This window comes from Aspergillus undulatus (assembly GCF_047715775.1).
Source record: "Aspergillus undulatus strain CBS 261.88 unplaced genomic scaffold BDV17scaffold_76, whole genome shotgun sequence".
Lineage (NCBI taxonomy): Eukaryota > Fungi > Ascomycota > Eurotiomycetes > Eurotiales > Aspergillaceae > Aspergillus > Aspergillus undulatus.
The window spans coordinates 35,420-54,439 of NW_027396680.1; the positions used below are offsets into that span (position 1 = coordinate 35,420).

The 19,020-nt window shown below is 48.7% G+C and overlaps 7 protein-coding genes across 7 annotated transcripts; 2 read left to right on the plus strand and 5 right to left on the minus strand.

The window, feature by feature from the left end:
* Positions 1–828: 828 nt before the first annotated feature.
* On the plus strand, positions 829–1,837 carry BDV17DRAFT_295818 (uncharacterized protein; the record flags this gene model as incomplete). The annotated part of the gene is made up of 2 exons (XM_073763161.1): positions 829–1,689; positions 1,760–1,837. The coding sequence occupies 2 exons, from the start codon at positions 829–831 to the stop codon at positions 1,835–1,837; spliced, it is 939 nt and encodes a 312-aa protein (XP_073610843.1).
* Positions 1,838–1,955: 118 nt separating this feature from the next.
* BDV17DRAFT_301357 (uncharacterized protein) lies at positions 1,956–3,341 on the minus strand (the record flags this gene model as incomplete). The annotated part of the gene is made up of 4 exons (XM_073764239.1): positions 3,199–3,341; positions 3,032–3,142; positions 2,410–2,978; positions 1,956–2,343 (listed from the first exon to the last, which is right to left on the minus strand). Exons 1-4 carry the CDS (start codon positions 3,319–3,321, stop codon positions 1,956–1,958), a joined length of 1,191 nt encoding a protein of 396 aa, XP_073610844.1. The 5' UTR covers positions 3,322–3,341.
* Positions 3,342–4,618: 1,277 nt separating this feature from the next.
* Positions 4,619–6,932, minus strand: BDV17DRAFT_295820 (uncharacterized protein; the record flags this gene model as incomplete). The annotated part of the gene is made up of 6 exons (XM_073763162.1): positions 4,619–4,850; positions 4,905–5,351; positions 5,408–5,526; positions 5,603–5,783; positions 5,840–5,899; positions 5,959–6,932. The coding sequence occupies 6 exons, from the start codon at positions 6,930–6,932 to the stop codon at positions 4,619–4,621; spliced, it is 2,013 nt and encodes a 670-aa protein (XP_073610845.1).
* An 807-nt stretch (positions 6,933–7,739) lies between these two features.
* Positions 7,740–13,642, plus strand: BDV17DRAFT_295821 (uncharacterized protein; the record flags this gene model as incomplete). Its single annotated transcript, XM_073763163.1, has 18 exons — positions 7,740–7,750; positions 7,848–7,896; positions 7,964–8,718; positions 8,776–9,005; positions 9,063–9,830; positions 9,891–9,953; positions 10,010–10,270; positions 10,323–10,815; positions 10,875–11,190; positions 11,242–11,581; positions 11,628–11,829; positions 11,889–12,289; positions 12,361–12,666; positions 12,734–12,740; positions 12,795–12,819; positions 12,877–12,954; positions 13,007–13,373; positions 13,437–13,642. 18 exons carry the CDS (start codon positions 7,740–7,742, stop codon positions 13,640–13,642), a joined length of 4,878 nt encoding a protein of 1,625 aa, XP_073610846.1.
* A 565-nt stretch (positions 13,643–14,207) lies between these two features.
* On the minus strand, positions 14,208–16,331 carry BDV17DRAFT_295822 (uncharacterized protein; the record flags this gene model as incomplete). The annotated part of the gene is made up of 2 exons (XM_073763164.1): positions 14,208–14,488; positions 16,238–16,331. 2 exons carry the CDS (start codon positions 16,329–16,331, stop codon positions 14,208–14,210), a joined length of 375 nt encoding a protein of 124 aa, XP_073610847.1.
* Positions 16,332–16,834: 503 nt separating this feature from the next.
* BDV17DRAFT_295823 (uncharacterized protein) lies at positions 16,835–17,243 on the minus strand (the record flags this gene model as incomplete). Its single annotated transcript, XM_073763165.1, has 2 exons — positions 16,835–16,989; positions 17,054–17,243. 2 exons carry the CDS (start codon positions 17,241–17,243, stop codon positions 16,835–16,837), a joined length of 345 nt encoding a protein of 114 aa, XP_073610848.1.
* A 1,282-nt stretch (positions 17,244–18,525) lies between these two features.
* On the minus strand, positions 18,526–18,940 carry BDV17DRAFT_295824 (uncharacterized protein; the record flags this gene model as incomplete). The annotated part of the gene is made up of 2 exons (XM_073763166.1): positions 18,526–18,606; positions 18,638–18,940. 2 exons carry the CDS (start codon positions 18,938–18,940, stop codon positions 18,526–18,528), a joined length of 384 nt encoding a protein of 127 aa, XP_073610849.1.
* Between the last annotated feature and the right edge of the window lie 80 nt (positions 18,941–19,020).

Genomic DNA, 19,020 nt, shown 5'->3' on the forward strand with positions numbered 1-19,020 from the left:
TTATTTAAAGCTATTAAATTTAACCCAGAATATTAGATATTAATTTTATATAATAACTAGTAGATGATTAACCTGCTTATAAAAGAGGATCCACGGACACGTATAAAACTTTAATATATTAATATACACGGCTAATAGCTTTGCCAAGAAGTTCAGGTAAAGCATGTTAATATCCAATAAGTTCCTAGCGCGGAGATGCCCGCAGATAGCCTCACGAAGGTCTTACTGGACCAAAAATACCAAGAATTCATGAAGATACTTGGTTTAATTAATATAAAGAGCCTTATTATGGACTAGACTAGTAGCTTAACACGTACAGCTGATATTTTAATATATCAAGCCTGTACATGACCTCGCTGACGCTGGGGAGGTGTATTAACCTTTGGTAACTGCTAAGAATCTGCTTTAATACTGAACTTATTATTAGTCAGTGTCCGCTCGGTCATATATTATATTATTCTACTTCCTATTTTAGTTAGTAAGCTTACCCCTATTTCTTCTGTATATAGTGTAGCTTCGTTGCTAGATTCAATGAATCAGACCTTCACATTTGGGTGGTGAGATACCGAAGATTACGTACGCCGCGGTCTCCGACAGCAAGTCATACATCGCACTGCGATTTGTTTAAAGTTATCAGTGGGTGGCTAGGTGACATGATCTGCGAAACACTGAAGATCCGTGATTGACAGGCCCGGATCTTCATTCCCGTCCGACCCATGAAACAGAATGGCTCAGTCATACTCCACCCCGAGATATGTCGAGGTTTTCAGCTTCTTTTGGCCTTCGTCTTCCAGTTTTCCACACTTGCTCTTTTCTCTTTTTCCAACCATGACTGGAATGAGCCGCGGAGCCTTCGAGGAGACGATCCGCTCTGCGGTGCTCGCCCAGGCCAAAACATACACCGACTACCGCAATATCTCCTTTCACTGGGAGACCGACAAAACTGCCACTACCAGTAACAATATACACAATTTCCAGGCACTCCCGAAAATGCTCGACCTCGCAGTCGCCCAAGAAGTCCTGCTCCCAGCAAAACACCCGCTACCTGGATTCATCGTCTCCAGAAAATTCGAAAATACTATCCTTAGCATTGAGTCATCTCACTTGCAGTCCGAGTCACCAAGAAGACACCTTGTGATTATTCACTACGCGGACCGTGCGGTTTCCAGCACTGATGGCGGGCTCATGTTCGTGGAGAGTGTCGACGTAGGGGTTAGGAAGATTGACACGGGCTTCCATCTGATTAGATATACTTACCAACACACTATCCCATGTATACTAGATGTTGACTTCGTGTTCGTTTGGGACTGCATCTATGAGCACATTCCCGGCGCCCGGGAAGCGGAGATAACGCCGCTTATTGTCGAGGTGATTGCGGGCCCGGGAGCGACGAGGAAGTTATTAGACGAGATCAAGCGTCGAAAGGGGCATGGGCAGAGCATTGTAGAGGTTTTCGATCTTGCTGCAGCACTACGAAGCCGGGAGAATGGCACCGAAAAGCCCACCCATTATCCCGGAATGAGCGTTGCCTTGCCGTGCTTGAAACTCCCGAGCTCGTCTAAAAGCCGCTTGGGAGTTAGCCGGATGCCCCCTGCGGCACGAGCACTAGCTATTGACAGTGACGAACATTCCGATCTCGTTGACTGGACGAGAGCGCTTCCGCCTAGTCTCTCCACGACCCTGGAGGGTGTATATCCAACCGAATCCCGGTTTACATGCCTTATTCTTACATCTGCGTGGACGACGTGGTCGAGGGTAGCCGGGCATGAAGGGATACCATCTGGCTACCGAGATATCTCAGATAGGTCAACTCAACCAGAACTGCAAGGTATTTTAACTAAACGAGGGCATATACAATCGTCTATCATTGCAGCGATAATCTACATGGACATGCGTCTTGATTTTTGGCACAGCGAAATAATCGGAGATCTAAATAACCATGGCATAATAGTCATCTACCTCCCTTCAGCATGTTGACGAGCCAATGCCGCAAGCATTGCCTGTATATTCATTGGAGCAGAGCCGGATTGGGGCCCTGGCTGAGGTTGAGGCTGCTGCTGGGGCGGGACACTATTAGCAAGGTGGGTGAAACCTGGTACCTGGCCAGTTCTCAACTTCTCCCAAACGCGTTTCTTGACTCCTGCAATCTCATTAGGGGCGGCAAGGCGTGTGAGGTCGTACTCTGCCCCACGTCCGGCTTCTTCAAGAGCTAGGTAGCCTGGTGCGTAGAGTTCGATGTCCTCTTCCCACTGGTCGCGGTCGCAGAGGTCGATGTCGGAGGAGAGTTGATTGGCGGCTCGAGCCTGAGAAAGGATGTCCAAGACGGGAAGGTCCAGGTCGAGACTACATGGAGTTAGGCTTGCTCATTGAAAGTGAAAGTCCTTGAGATGTTCACGGATGGGCACTTACGGTACATTCTGATGTCTGCGGCCTCCCTCAGAATTGCGGATCTCCTGCAATTCTTTCATGTGGACGGTAAGGTCTACATACGGCAAGCGGATATTGAAAGGGCAAATTTGCACGACATCTTCGATGGTTCCATTCTGCCTGAACTGGACAAGTGACAGACGGCCTGTTTTAAGCCCCTCCTCATCAATCAGCAGGTAGGGGCCGAGGAAGCCGTTATACACGACACAACCAGAGCGCGTAAGATAGACCGAACGGAAGTCTGCGGTCTCGAGATCCGACCAGGGAAGGAAATCTTCGAAACTGTTGGTCAGGCGCGACGCCGGATTCAACGGAGCAACTTGCGGCATATATGATGAATCATCAAGACAATGCCCGGTCTCGGGGTCGAAACGATACAGCAATATCGAGAATTTGATGAAGCGAGCGCGGTTGGCAGGGTGCGCTTCGTCGACTGGTGCGAGACTAATAAGCCCGTACGGATTATAATCTTGGACGGACTCCTCTATGTGCTGTGTGGCTTCAGCCGGATAGCGAAGATCAGCCTCAGCTCCAGCTCGGGTCTGGAATGACTGCAAACGCTCATGTTAGCGACCTGCGGGAGTAAGAAGAGCGGAAATAGTACATCACGGAACTGTTGGCTCGCTGATGTCCAGTGTTCCACCAGCGTCCGGCGTTGTTGAAGTTCATATTCGCCATCATTGTTTGTGCCATCCGGCCGAGGCACCCAAGTCTCCTGCGCAAGCTCAACGTCAACCGATTCAATACAACAGCAGTAAGACAGTCACTAACCTTGACAAACAAGAGCCATCCTTTGACTTCTTCAATGAGCTCTCCAGACGAGAAGTCTCCAGTTGGATGGCGCTTGATGCAACTGGGGATCCCGCCCGGCCAGTGTCGGACTGAGTGGGGCATGACTTGCAAAATTCTCGAGTGGTTTTCGTGCTAGCGAGTTACATCGAGGTCGAAAGGAACAGATGAGCGAGGTACGGTGTAGAGGTGCTAAGTCTGGTTCCCCTCTACAGGGTGGTTTAAATGCGTTGGTCAGTAGTCAAACTTGACAGACTAAGGGTGTGAAAAAGTGCGAACGGGTGGAACTTGTCAGGAACCAGAACGCCACCGCCGCCCAGGACCTCGCCTTCGGAGACCTTCGGCCTTATCTAGTGAGGGCAAGGCTTGGCAAGAAGCACTAGTCATGCTTAGCAGTATTTTGTGTACCTTGGGCTAATTTAGCGGCGGACATGCCGGGGAAATCACGAGTCGGGTTAATTGGAGAACTTGAGATCAAAAGCCTTCAGGTCCACAGATGGCGTGCCGGGTTTCCGATGGATGTGTACGTGAACGAGCCTGCCCCTGGGTAGGAGTCTCCTTCCGCCTTTTTAGGCTATAGCCCTAGTAGATGAGGAGAAAGGCTCGCACATGCCGCAAACATTGAATGGACCAAGTAACTTCGGAGCCCTTTGTAGCCCCATAGCCTCAGCTCGTGCACTGGTGGCATTCCAACAATTGTGCTGTGAATCTTGTGTACCTGTCGCCAGGTCCGCATGGTTATTACTAGCCTATGCACTCTGGACAGGCCTTCCATTAGCTCGCGGCTGTATTCGGGTTATATTATCTAGCCAAATCAGGTGAACTATTCGAGCCGTGCGGGCTTGCGGGCTTGCGGGCTCGCTCCGACGCGTCCATGTTGTTTTCATGGATTAGCTTGTACGGTCAATAGAAGCACCGGGGTCAGCACTGGACTGGCTTATGATGGTTGGATAGTTTTCGATCTTTAGGACCGTTCAATAGATTTCATTCCGTCGCTAGACAATTCTTACGGGTCTCAGTCAGCCCTCCTACGGTCCTAACTGTCCCATTAGGTACCATGGTGATCAATATTCCGGAAATTCTTGAAACAGTTCAACGCAAATCGCTGTTAACAGCAATTAGCAGCTATAATATCCGAGTAGAAGCACGTCTAGATACTCCGCTAGTATGTGATCTAGATTCCTTTCAGGTCTCGTTACATGTATCCCCTACGCCGTGTAACTATCATCCCATCTTTACGTTAGGCTAGCACAACTAACTGCAGCTACCATAGGTTGCGTCGCAGTTTGCTGACGAACAATAATCGGAGCCCGACCCACTGTAATTGATGGCTTAGCACATGCTCCTCAGGATGTTCTCTTCTTCCACCAGATTTGGCTCGAGAGACGCATAGGGCGAGAACTTACCAGTAACCGTACTGACTACAGCAGTCACCAAACTGAGAGCCAAGACAGGTGTAGCCGCTGTTACTGGCGCCGCAGAGGCCATTCGGCGAGATGTTGGAGATAGCGGTTGATGTTGGTTCCATGGTGGTAGAGGCTGTGGATGTCGCAGAGTCCGAAGAGCTGTGACTCGGGCATTCGCCAAAGGTAGGGTCGCAAACGCTGTCACCGCAATATTCGTCCGTCGACCCACTAAATACCTTGTTAGTCCCCTTGACAGGAAGGCAAACGAATGAAATAACTCACCAGTATCCGTAGGTACTGCAACACTCCCCGAACGTCGATCCCTTGCATGTATATCCTTCGTTTGCCGGACCACAGAGCCCATTCGGCGAGACTTTTCCTACGGGGGTTGCTGTGGCAGTGGCAGTGGTCGACTGAGTAGTTGTTGGCAAGCCTCCAGTGGATGGAATGGTCGAACTTCCACTCTCCGAGTCGTCCTGCGTGTTTAGCACGATGCTAGTGTTGAAGGCCGATGTTGGAAGGTCACTTGGGTCAACTAGACACACGCGCTGAAACTCTTCATACCAGTCGGCATTCTCGTACATCGCTTCGGTCCACTCTGTTGTAGCACTTATGCTGTAATAAGCCATAGCGTCGGCGCAAAGAGTATACCCTTGGGTAAGCTCCCAGGCTTCTGTATTGTAGGTCATCGCTGTGGTAGTTGGTGGTGCAAATGAGTAGAAGAAGTGGCTGCTCTATGTTAGAATCGCATTGACTGTCAACAACTCACAGAAGGTGGGGATTACGTGGTAGTGTGATTGACTGTGCGAGTTGCGTTAAGGTTAATTGTTGAGGCTAGAGTCGAGGTGGCCGATAAAGTGTTGTATCCGGAATAGGTTTCAATGCTTCCAACGGGCTGGACACACTAGGACGTAGGAGGATGCGCATCAGCATAAAGCCAGGTTCGATCTAGGTCCCCAGTGACCAGCATGTTCACTTACGTAGCTATTTCCCAGCCAAAGAGAGGAGCAATTCGTACCCAGCTGCGGGTTCAAAAAGTAGAAATCTTGCACCGGGATTCCAAATGTTGAAGCAACGCTTTCGCAGCCATCACCATCCTGGATTGTGTACCAGTAACCACACTTTTTGTTGGATGTAGTTACAGCATCGTCCGGTACAGGTCTAAAGACATCCGTAATCAGAAACCATGCCCCAGGATCATGGAGCATCTTACTTACGCGGCGGTTGACGCAGGAACAAGCGGAAAGTCATGAGGAATGGACATCGATCCAGGGGGGCTGATGCATGTTAGATAGCTCCTGGCGAATTCATGACTCGCGGCGGAAATGTATCTTACCTGATACAGACGTACTGATGAACTAGTGCCTGTAGATTCGAACATTTTGAGTTGATGCTCGGGTTCCAGGACTGAAAGGTCGGCGTCGAAACGGAGCGACTGAGGTTTCCGGTGATGGAATCGCAGGTGTCGTTGGAACGCACGAGGTGAAGCTCACATACATCCGGTAAACACAACGTCTGACCAGAGGCCAAGTAGGCACATTGGGAGTCAAGACCATTCAGGGCCTTCAAGCTGGGAGTGGAGACATTTCTCGCGGCTGAAATTTCCGCGCAGGTCTCGTTGCCTCGGATAGTATATGTGACTGTGTCTTCGTCAGAAGTATCGCAGCGAGCCGCGGTTGCAGTCGGTGTCGTAGCTGCACTCGACGAAGTGGAAGCTGTGTAAGTGACACTGTACGACTGAGTAGCCGAGCAACTCTTGATCTGCTTCTCGACGGTTTCAGGCCCTAGGAACTCCTGCCCCCGTTCCGAGTTCACGACGGTGGTTAGGTATCGGAGAGCGCAATCGCTACATAAAATATCCGAGTCCGCGTTCTTGATGGCTTGCTGCATCACCAAGTTGCAAAACTCGCCTGATGAGTCCTGTAGACACGTGGCCGACTGTTTCCATAGCAGTTCGTCCGCGACTGAGCTGGCGGTGCGAAGTGACCCAGAGACGTTGTATTGTGTAGTCTGACCACAAGCCGACTCAGCCGATGTCTTCCAGCTCTGAATACTTGCAGTGCATGCGTCTGCACAAATCAGAGACAGCGCGTCTGATGACCACGAGCTGGTTTCTGTGATAGCAGCCGGGAGGGCGCGATAGCAGGTAATATTTGACTGCAGCACATCACGACACTCGGCCGACACCTCTTGGCCGGAGAGATCGAAGCTTCCGTACAAGGATAGAGTATTATTGTCGGGGGCCGCAGCTGCGACTAGAATATGAAGTAGAAGAGCGAGCTTCATCAGAGACGACTGAAGGTTGATCATTTTGAATGGCCACTGTCTCTCCTGTCCCCCGTCAAGCGCAACATGTGTATTATTTCAGCGCGGCAGACGGGATTCGATTATCGCTCTTATTAGGATTTTTCCTCTCGGAGTTGGGCTCGTAACTGTCTTCTGTTTGACGCTTCTTTAGTCCCTGAACCCACCTTGGCTCGACATGGGAGGGCTCCACGACAGGTGGATCCAGGGGCTGGAAGGCATCGACCTCTGGCCTCTTGGTATCCACGGTTTGTGACCAATTCCAATTTCCGATCTCGCTAAGCGATGCACTAGGCGCTGCTCCACCCGGCTTGTTTTTTTACTAACAGTTTAGTAGCAGAGTCATCACAATCGCTTACAGCGAATCACACAAGTTGACCATTGTGATAACGAATTTCTCGGAACCACCGTAAGGAACACCGTGATATGTATGGCTGTGGATGTTATTAGCCCGTGGCGTAAAGCTTGGACTATAGAGAAAGAAATTTTTCTCACTGCACAAGACGGAGACAGCAGTAGCACGGAAGCTAAGACGAGGCAGGTATGCCCGGCCTTGATAAGGGCCGGATGCCGGCATTAGGTCCTTTTGAGGATGGAATAAAGCTCGCCCGGATCCCAAGTTGGGCCATTGCGAAAGAGCACTCGTTACTTGTTTCCCCTTGCTGGGCTCGGCAGCCATGGGTGCGACACCAATCCGTCGGCATGCTGCCAGACTTTTCCTAGCGTTTTCCTTTTGTTCCGTTGTTTCCGGACAAACTATCTCCTGCAATACGACGAGTCCCTGCGTCAATGATGCATGCTGTCAATGGAAAGATGGCCAAGGAGTAAGCGCTGCCCCCAGAAATACACCGGGGGCTATGGGCGACTGATTGAGTTTTAGATCTGTGGCTATGGCTCCTTCTGCGAGACTGATTGCATCAGTAATTGCGATGCGAAGGCTGAGTGTGGCGAGTACGCCGAGGACCCAGATGTAAGCTGTCCTTTGAATGTCGGTTCTTGGCTCTTCCTTTTTACAGGTCAAAAGCTGATACAACCAGGTCTGTTGCTCCAAATGGGGCTTTTGCGGCACCGGAGAGGACTTTTGTGGAGACGGATGTCAAGGTGATAACTGCGGAAACCCTACAGAGCCCTCCTGCAGCTCAACAAATGCTCTTAATCGCGTTATCGGCTACTATGAATCATGGTCTAGCGGGAGAACGTGCGACTCCTGGCGTGCTGCTGATATCGCTGCGAGTGGCCTTACTCATATCAATTATGCATTTGCGCTATTCCATCCCACTGCAGATGATGGCAGCGAGTGGGATATCGACTTCATGGCCGACAGCACAAACGATGTGAATGCACTGATTGACGAGTTTATTACTCTCAAAGAAACCAACCCGCAATTGAGCTGTTTTATGTCCATCGGAGGATGGTCCTTCAGTGACCCTGGAGACTCGGCGACATACTGGTCTGATATGGCCTCAACTGCAGCGGGTCGAAAGTCGTTTGCTAAGGCGGTGCTACAAACTATGCAGAAGTATGGATTTGATGGCGTTGATCTCGACTGGGAATACCCCGTTGACTCTGATCGAGGGGGAAGCAAGGAAGACATTGACAACTATGTCAGCTTGATCATAGAGCTTAGGGCTGTGTTTGACGGATCGGGCGAGGCATATGGTATAACTTTCACGATCCCTTCCAGTTACTGGTACCTGCAGAATTTTAATGTACCGGCAATGCTTGAGGCTGGTGCTGATTGGACCAACTTGATGAGCTATGACTTGCACGGTGTATGGGATGGAGACAACCCGTACGTTATCCCCAGTTACATTGAGTTCCAGGGTTACAGTGCGCTGACAGTGTTCAGGTACATTGGCAAGGTTGTTGGAGCGCACACCAACCTCACCGAAATTAAACAGTCTCTTGACTTGCTCTGGCGCGCGGGAGTCGACCCTTCCAAGGTAGTGATGGGCGTGGGATTCTACGGCCGTTCCTTTACATTGTCGGATTTATCCTGTACCCAACCCGGCTGCCCATTCGAGTCCGGCGGCAACGAGGGAACTTGTACCGCCACATCGGGGATTCTGTCTTATAAAGGTGCGCTCACTAGATATCATATCATACTCATACTAAGACCGTGGCTAATTGGAGCAGAAATCATAGAAATAATGGATGACAAGGGCGCGGAGCTGATTTGGGATGAGGAAGCTGCCGTCAACTGGCTTACTTGGGATGGATACCAATGGGTCTCATTCGATAATGAGAAGACATTCCGCCAAAAGGTCGACTACGCTAATGAAGTCTGTTTAGGGGGCGTTATGATATGGGCGCTTGATCAGGATACTTACGACTGGCAGGCGCTGTCAGGGTTGATTGGACAAGATGTCGACAGTAACAACCTTCTTTCAGGCGGCTCACTTTCTAAAACAGAAAAAAAGTCCCTTGCCAGAGACTTGTCTGCCTACACGGGCACGGATTGCTATGTTACTGAATGCATGGACTGGAACACAGGCCAGTGCAAGACGGGCTATAGTGTGCTAGACTACGTTCATTCGGCTTCCCTTGGTATTCTCGAAAACCCTGACCACGAGCGTTGCAAATCAGGGTCTGAAGGAGACGAAGACGCGCAATACCGGTTGATCTGCTGCCCCACGGGTGCAATGCCAGAGGGATGCAGCTGGGAAGGAGGTAGCGAATTCGGTCTCTGCAGTGGTGGTGACAGTTTCTGCGGCGACAACAAATATGAGCTTGTTACCGACTCCTATAACGATCGCACCGGAAGTGTCCCATGTTTGATGAACAAGCGGTCGTTGTGTTGCAATACCAACACCGAGCTTGAACAGTGCCATTGGACCTCTTGCGGCGGTGTCTGTCCAGATGACTGGGCCATGAATGACTGGGGAACCGTATACGAGGGCACAAGTCAGTTTTCATTATTCTCCGCAGAGCAGTCTAGATCTACGTACTAACGAATGCGCCCAGACCTCAATCAAGATAAGGAGCTCTGTACAGGCGGCGGTTCGGCGTTTTGCTGTCCCAGTGATGGTATGCCTCTTGCAAAATCTCGAAGTTGAGCGTCTACACAAAGCTGACGTTGCCAGATACTTATAAGAACTGTGACTGGTACTTCTGTGACCAGGAGTGTCCTAGTGACAAGGTACTAATCACGCAGCGGACTGAGATTGACAGTTGGGTTCAATTACACAATTTCAGCACGTGTCTTACGGGCTATAACAAATGGTGCTGTGATCCTCCGTCTGGATCGGACGTCTGGCCAGTTGACCCCGAAGATATTTTCGAATATCCTGACGAAGACAACATCATGTACTATTATAAAGTAGAAGAAAATGCGAATTCCCAAGGTCAGTTCCATGATTGCTTTAGGGGCGCTCAAAGCTAATACATACTCACCAGCTACCGACAACGACAGCAAGGATCCATTCGCATTTGTCATGATTACTGGTGACCCCGAAGCTTATGACGAATCCCTTGTGGACCAATGGTCCTTCTTGACAGATGAGGCAGAACTAACGAAGCGTGAGCTAAAGACACACGAACGACGAAATATGTTTGAACATCGCGACGATACCTACGAGAATGAGGTTGAAGTTTACCACATTCGGTGCTCCTCACTGTCATTCCAGAACAGCAGTGCCTGTACATCGATTTTCCGGGGTGGGGCGTCTAATACCATTGTCAAGATGCCCAAGGATATTGGAGCCGGTCCATTTGCCCGCGTCATCAGCCTTCTTGCTATAGACAGAAGTAACGCAAAACGTGAACTGTTACCGCGTTCTGCCGCCGACACATACGAGCTTACGGTTGATTACGATCTTGCCGGTGCCTCTGAAGAACAAAAGGGCGATGTCAACTTCCGAGTTGACTACACAAACTTGCTCGCATATTGGTAAGCCGTTGTCAGCGAGCCCGTGTCTGACCGTTTCAAGTAACCGAGATGGCGTACAGGAAGGATGTTACCGATACCCCCGCCGATAAGCGCAGGAAACGTTGGTTCGGTTCGTACTCTGCCTGGCTGGAGAGGATGACGACGATCGTGAAGGAGGAGCAGGGTGCGCTTCCACTAGAGTATGACAAGACCATGAAGTTATTCCATGCTGAAGGATCATGCCCTGCACTCAATATCACTGCCACTGTTGATCTGGATGCCAATATTCACCTGGCTCTGAACGCCCAGTATGGATACTACTTCGAAGGCGCTATACTTCCAACTCCATCATTAATCGCCGCTTATACTTATTTCTCGGTCAAGCCAGAAGCAGCGGTGCGTTTTGAGGTAGCCTGACTCTGTACGGGTACTTACTAACATTTCCAGATTTTGTTGACTCTTCGCGGAGAAGCAGTATGGCAATCGTCCACCGAAACGGTATCTATAGTCAGCGGGATCGCCTTTCCCGGCCTATCTATCAAAGGTCTGATCAGCGTTGGCCCCGAGCTCGAGTTGACTGGGCGGCTAGACGCCTCGCTCAGCATCTCCGGAGAACTGAATGCAGGCGTCGTCGTCTCGTGGCCACGTTCCGAGGTCTACTTCCCACAAAATGAGGATGGCGCTGACAACAGTGTCAAACCGCGCGGGATAAATGGAGACGAACCGCAGACATACAGTTTTGAACCGGTCTTTGACGCCTCGTTGACAGCAGAGGGAAATATGGCTTGTAAGTATCCATATTTAAGAGCAGAGGATGGCATCTAACGGATTAGTGACACTTACCCCGGAGGTTAAATTCGGAATGTCAGTTCTCGGAGGTTCCTTGATGTCCGGCTATGTCACCGCTGGAGTGGATAATACAATATCCCTGGGAGTTAGCGCTACAGCTTCTGCGTCTGGTGACGGTTCGGCCGGCATAGGCTTTTGCTATTGGGCCGATTATGTATACTCGGTTTTCATCCGAGCCGATGTTTCGTTCGTTGCCTTTTTACCAATCATTCTCCTCATCAGCAGCCTCATCTGACCGTCGCTAGGTTCCTCGATGACCTCGAGTACTGGGGAGGCGAATATGAAGTGGCTTCGCCGGATGATCCCCTGGTTCTCGTTGACCAAACTTGTACCGAGTACACCACTGATAATCCTCTCGCCAAAAGAGACGACAAAGAAAGCCTGGTTCCTAATGGCAGCGACTCTGCATGCTTCGGTGGACTTGTCAAATGTTCCGTCACTGCCAGTGCTGGCAATTCATCCTGTACCTTGACAGATGACGACAGCTCAGATGAATCAGGCGACTCAGAAAAGGTCGCTGAAAAGCGTGCACCAACATGCTATAATCTTCCAGCCCTGTTTTATAATTGTGATCTCTTCGGCACAGCAGACGTGCAGAACCGAAACGAAAATACCATGAACATGCAGCCTACAGTGTCCTTCATCGGTTCGTTGGCCAATCCCAATCCATACTTCTGTCGTTACTGCGCTCTCTTGATCATTCTGACGTCTGATCAGGTATTTGCCAAAACATCTACAATTACTTATATAGGAACCCTGGCTTGATCAAGGGCAATGGCATGGAGCTTACCTACTACCCCAGCAGTGAACAACCAAAGAGCAACCGCAAGAGCGCATGCAAGGACATGACCCGTGAATGTGCAGAAAGCAAGGCCAATATGTGGCCGACTGCCGTGCAATCAATGTACTACTGGGATAGCTCTACGGTAATAGCTCCAGGCCAAACAGTAACGGTCCCTGCACCGATGGACTATGCTACTATGAAAGGATATGACGAGAGTCTTTCCTGTGACGAATTTCCATGTGAGTCATTTTTCCATTGCCCTCCTCGAGTTGACCTCATGGCGCTAACTCATCCATCCGTATTTAGTCAATGCGTATGTTAAATCCTAGCCAAGTCTATTCTTAAGCTAGCTTACTGACCTTTTCAGCTCCGAGGAAGGTGGCACTGGAGCGGTAAGAGTCTCAATCATGGATTATCTGCTGTAGCTCTATCTAATGCTTGACAAACAGGAGGTTGCATGCGTGTCAGCCGGTCAGCAAAGCGCGCAAGGTCTCGTCAATGCGCTTCTAACGCGGTTATATGATGAGGTTGGTTTTCTCAACGCTACAACGCATTCTCTTAGTAACATCATACGCCCAGCGCACCGGAGTTGGCATGCAATGGCAGGAGAACAACAGGCGGACATGGAATGGGTTTCCCCGCAAATACCGGATCAATCTAATGTCGCTATCAAATGACGGCACAAACTTGGGTTATGCTGGTGAGCTTACCGGTTCCGACACCGATCTGGTACACCTGTTGGGTGGCCTCAACGACTGGGGCAATCCGGAGCTATATCTCCCAGCCAGCAACCTCAATGCTGTGTGTTTGATCGGCGCCAGGTTCAACGTCCTAACGAACACGAATGTCCTACGTGGCTACGGGTGCAAGGTTACTTTTGCGCCTCAGAGTGTCTTGTACAAACGCGGACTTGACCCTACGAACGCAAATGACTGGATTATAGAGGGTCAGTGTCCAGCCCTCAAGGGGCTTTGTTTCCATAGTAGCGCCGCCCTGCTGACTATCGCAGACGTGACTATTCCCGAAGAATCATTGAAACACCCAATTCCGTTAACCACCGAAGACGGCAACGGGTATTTAGATCATGCTGCGAATGACCTTGAAGCAATGTTGGCCGAGTTGGAGCTCAAAGAGAGTCAAGAACGAGAGCCAACTATCACTGCGGCGCCTCAGCCGAGACATTTACACCGTCACAGACACCACCATGGCCATTAGTCATCATCATTTCTAGAAACATCAACTTATCTCATTTCCTCAGAGAGATAATACATATGATCATGGTTGTATGAAAGGCAACAATATAGTCTGTGGACAGCTATCAGGCGGAAAAGCGAGAATACTGCAGTCATTATCGCTACTAAGCTAGAAGCAGGTTTGGGCGAGTTGTATATCTGCTTCGTCAAATCATGATTGATATAGAGTGGGAGGTCTTTCGCAGGCGGGATCTTCTGCTGGAGTTGGAGCTCTCAGTCTCATATCGAAACTATAAAACATGCTCATACAGTTGGGCGTCCTGCCTTCTCTATGTGCCCAAGAAAACAATATACCCCTTTCCGTCATCTGCAACCAGGATGCCCACCATGTCTCCATACTCTAAGGTATTGGAACGGATTGCAAAATTACACAAATGCCTCGGCACTCAAAAAGCCATGATATCATTCAGTCACATCCTAGACCCTCAATAGTATTTGGTATTCGGAGGCAGCCCCTCTTCCTGGTCCTTTCTCTAGAACCGAAACTTGTTAGGATCTAGAGGGATAACGACCACGACAAATGTGACTTACCAATGACTCCCCAAGCTCACAAGCGTCATCTCCCACTCGCAAGCCTTTGCCTCCTTCTCTCGAAGCTCCGTAAATATCGTCGCCACATCGAAGTAAATCCACATCAACCTATTCGGCTCAGACTCTGTCCCGTCCCGGACAAGCAACATGTACTTGGGATAGATATCCTCATGAACAACACCTACTTTGTAGATCTCTTCCAATCCCTCCTTGACCTGAGGATAGAGCGCATCCACGTGATTGTCGCAGTTCAGGCTCTCGGCCTTGGGGAGGTACTCTAGTAATATTACGCTCGATAGGCCTTATCATTAGCAAAGTGGTTGAGACCAGCTTTAATCGCAGTTTTGAGCGATTCCTTCTTGTACATACGGCACGTTTAGATAGGAAGATCCATCTATTTACGTCCCCTTACACTTCCCCTGTGCATGCATATTTCATAACATATACCTATTTCTCTCTAACAGTCTGGTGAGGAGTTATTCCACGCTTTGCTAGTAATATATTGTCAGAAGATGACGAGCTTCTACAACCAATGGATTAATGTCAGCTTGGAAATATGCCTGATTAAGACCAACTAGGTAGTCATGACGCCTTTTTGGCTTAGCGGTATATGTCGACTGTGGCGAATTGGGACCCGACAGGCCTATAGTGAAGTATGGAAGTGGATAAGTTGATGCTATTCAGAGACCGCCGGCGGTGGGAGCTAACTACCTAATGCTGACTAAGAACTGAGTCATCAGGGATGACCGATATAGCGAACTGTGCACACTGCGTGACAATTATTATCTGTGTATTTAAACCACCGTTTGCAGCTAGATTGAGAAATCAGACCTTCATTCTTTGATATTATTAGTGGTTAATATCAAGTATTTTACACCTGACTGACGCCCATATAATAAAAGTAGATATTTGTATCTGAATTAACTATTCCTTAATAGGAATAGTGTCGTAGCATCAGATACATATAGAAAAGGGTTTGGTGTACTAAAAGTAGACTATGATAAAATAAATATAGGATCCCTGAAGAACTAAGAGAAGCAGACTAAATACATGAATATCAGTCAGGGTGCCCGGAGGCAACATAAAAGCTGATCTATGCTAGCTCCGCTCGTAAAAAGAAAGCAAAAAACATACAACAGCTGGGATTCGCATGTGGTCACCCACCATACTACTAACCAGCCGGCGTGTGGCTTAAGTACGGCTGAGCGGACGGGAAGCCCTGTTCTCCACACCCTGTGGTCGTATGTGCTTGGGTGAACCGAGAATTACACTACATTCTGCTTTTAATGGGCTCATCTTGGGGCACTGTATTTTAAGAAATTCCGCTCAAGTAGTTCCCTAATGTGGAGGACATAGGGTTCCTCCAGGGCGTAAGCAAAAGCGTCCAGTATAGCCATGCAGTAGCTTTGACAAAATACTATAATATATAAGCTATTTATAGCTAGATTTTATTCAAGGTAACTAGCCATGCGCGAACCTTATTATATATAGTAATAATATTATTAGTAATTTAAATAAGATACTAGCTAGAGCCTATCCTGAAATTAATACTAAGATTAAAGTTAAAAGTTATAGCCCGAGTTAGAAGAAAGACTAGGTCAGGTAATTAACTTTACCTCCCCTCTAGATTATCTTGTTTCTGGGATTACCCTATAGCTAATATATATAGTATTAGCTAGTATTCCCCTACAACCTTTGCTTGGTAGAATATTAATTACTATATTATAATTAACTAAGTAAACCTAGAGTCCAGATTTACTAGGTATTAGAAGGTTAGTTTAGATTCTAGGTTTTTATTTAATACTAGGTTATGATATTATTAATACTAATAACCTATAATTAGAAGTAAAATATCATAGCCAGGCTAGCTATAGAAGAAATAATTAAATTTAAGGAGTAAATATAGAAAAAATATTCTCTTGAATAACTAATAATACTAACAACGCAAGGCCAAATAAAAAATACCTAGGGTTTAAGCAAGAGTATTACCTATGAGTTGTAATACCCCTATAACCCTAGAACGTACTGTTGTTATCCGCCCATGGAAAAGCAGCATCGATTGTGCCCTGCGCATAAGCATTTCTGATTTGGATAGCCACACTATACGTCCCACTAACCATCATGAATAGCCCTAGCACAATAAGAGCCAGATGAAAGACGAGCGCAGTCTTATTCTGCGGGCCCTTACTCCAAACATGCCGGTTATCATGAATCCATAACTGACCGGGAAGACTGCTCGTCAGCGGCGCAAAGCAGACACTGCCCACCAGTGGAAAAATATAGTTAAAGATCGGGATTACAGAAGTGAGGATAAATGCCAATATGGAACAGCTAGACGTGCAGCTCAGCTACGTATTCCAGTGGATCAACTAGCTTTTCTGCAGATGCTCCTACGTCAACCAACTGATATGAGAGAACTTCCGTACGCTTGCACGCACGAAACTAACAACCGTTGCGACCAAGGACCACCAGACAGTGGATGCCGCGTGACTGGACAGGGCGTTGATGGCAGCCACAACCGCAATAATGTCAGACGCAGTTGTGAGAGCATGGCTTCGAATAAATAGTGCACCGGTAATTTTCTGGAGAACAACGCCACCCACAGGGCCCGCCATATCTGCAATCAATAACAGCCAGGACGTTGCTTTCGAAATTTCCCTTGGATAATAGCCCTGTATCCGTTCAGAACAGTAAAGGCGACGAGGACAAGGGATCCAGGGACGGCACCGGAATCGAACATAACCGAGGGAATCGACAGGACACCGGTCGCAAAGATGACTATGGATGTTAGAGAGACGCGACGGAGAGTGAAGTTGGATGGTGCAGGGGATCGATTGCTCACCCTTGAGAAAGGTCATGGCGGCGTGTAACCATTCAACGGTACAGAAGTCGACATCTACATAACCCCTACCAAAGGCTTCACCGGCCTCGTCAATCATCGATCCAGAGCCGAATTCAGTGTCTCCAGCGTTGTCTACAGAGTCGTAACCTGCATCGCTGGGCTGGGCTTTCTTCGCATAGCTCGACGTCATGATGCGTCACAACATCTGCAGATGTAGGAAGCTCGAGATCACCAAATCATGGATGATTGAAAGAGACTGAGCAGATGAAGTGACTCTGGTGGCAGAGATATTCCGGAGTGACTGGGGCCAGACTGTACACGGTACTATGTCCTCCTTATCAGCTACAACAACCCTCCCATGCTGACCAGGCTGTACTAGAAAGCTGTCGAGCGGAGTTTCTCATTCACCCTCCCCACAAAAGATAACCTGGGGTTTCGAATGGCCGAAGGCACCCGAAGAAAAGGACTGAGAGAGGCCGTCTACTTGGAGATAATGCCGTTTATAGTTGTGCTTTTGGAGCAAAACTCAATGTTTGGAGAACGTAATTGCTTCAAGCGTACTGTAAATCATGCCAGAACTACAGCTTATCATTGATCTTATCACTTATCTGTCCACTGCGACAACATTACGATATGATAACCAAGAGCCGTCGTCAGAGGCTGGGGAATCAAAAATGCAGTGGTGAAGAACTGGCGTCTGTGCGAAGTGGACTACAATAGGGCTCTCGAAGAACTACACTCTCTGGGACGCACATATTGGCGGAACAGGCGAACTGTTGAGTATACCACCACGGCTGATATTAACTGGTCAAAGCTGTCCGTGAGACGAGGCTAGATCTATGTCATGATGGTCTACTTCAAGTGCGTCATGAGAGCATCGGACAGGGTAGCAACCACAGAAAATTAAGAAACCCACGCAAAATCATATCTCCCACGCTTAAGGCAATCTGCAGACGGCGTACTGAAATGGGGAGAAAGGACTTGTCATGTATGCGGTGGAGATAGTTAAACTAGTCTCTCCATAGATCCTTAATATCACAATGAGTGATGGAGCCATGGCTATTAGCAGTCTCCTTTATAAAGATTCTTAAGGGCAGGTTACCTCGATAGTAGATCCCCAAGACCTGGATAAAATCAGTTATTTTACACTGGACACTGGACAAGAGATACCTTGGATAAGCTCATTGACTTCATTTTGATGTGAAGGGAGCGATTTGGGGCTGTGGGGTCCGTATGAACGATCCACTGCTTGCATCATAGATCGCGTACGCGCTAACCAAGTCCTCGGATAGAATAACCTCAACTCGTTTGCCCCGCCCATAATCAACACCGAGCGCTTCGTAAACCAGTCAGAATCCGTAATATAGCGGAAGCACACCTTGTCTCTCCGAGAATATATGGAACGCCGCGTACGGTGGAGAATACAACGAAGTTATAGTGGCTGTCTACGTAGAATGCGGTCTCGATGTGGTTTAAGAGGTATTGCCGGATGACGATGGGGGTGTCGAAGAGGAGTTCGTGTTATGGAGTAATAAGTTGGCATTGCCTTTGGACTGCGATAGGCTGTAATATGACTTGACTTACCTGGTGAGTGTCTGCGTATTTGATAATGCCATGTTCGTCGATGTCATTCTCGAATAGAGACTCGGTGCTATAGCACTCGGCTGCATTGTCTGGCTCCTCGCACTGAATGAGTGCAGGCGTGGTAAAGGTTCCCGCACTGTATATCTGCTTATACCTATCGCCAAAAGCAGCCTCGCTGATCGTGTACAGGTCCTCGAGGAAGTACTTGGTAAACACCGGCGGCGAGCGGCTGTCCTGCCTCTCATTTCCAAGCTCGAGGCCAACTAGTCGTCCACCGAGTTTCTCGTATGTTCGTCTGGCCATTTTGATATTACTCTCTAGCAAGCCCGCTGCGTCCCGTGGGTAGGGGAGATTGATCCCAAATTCCGTATCTTCGGGCCAGG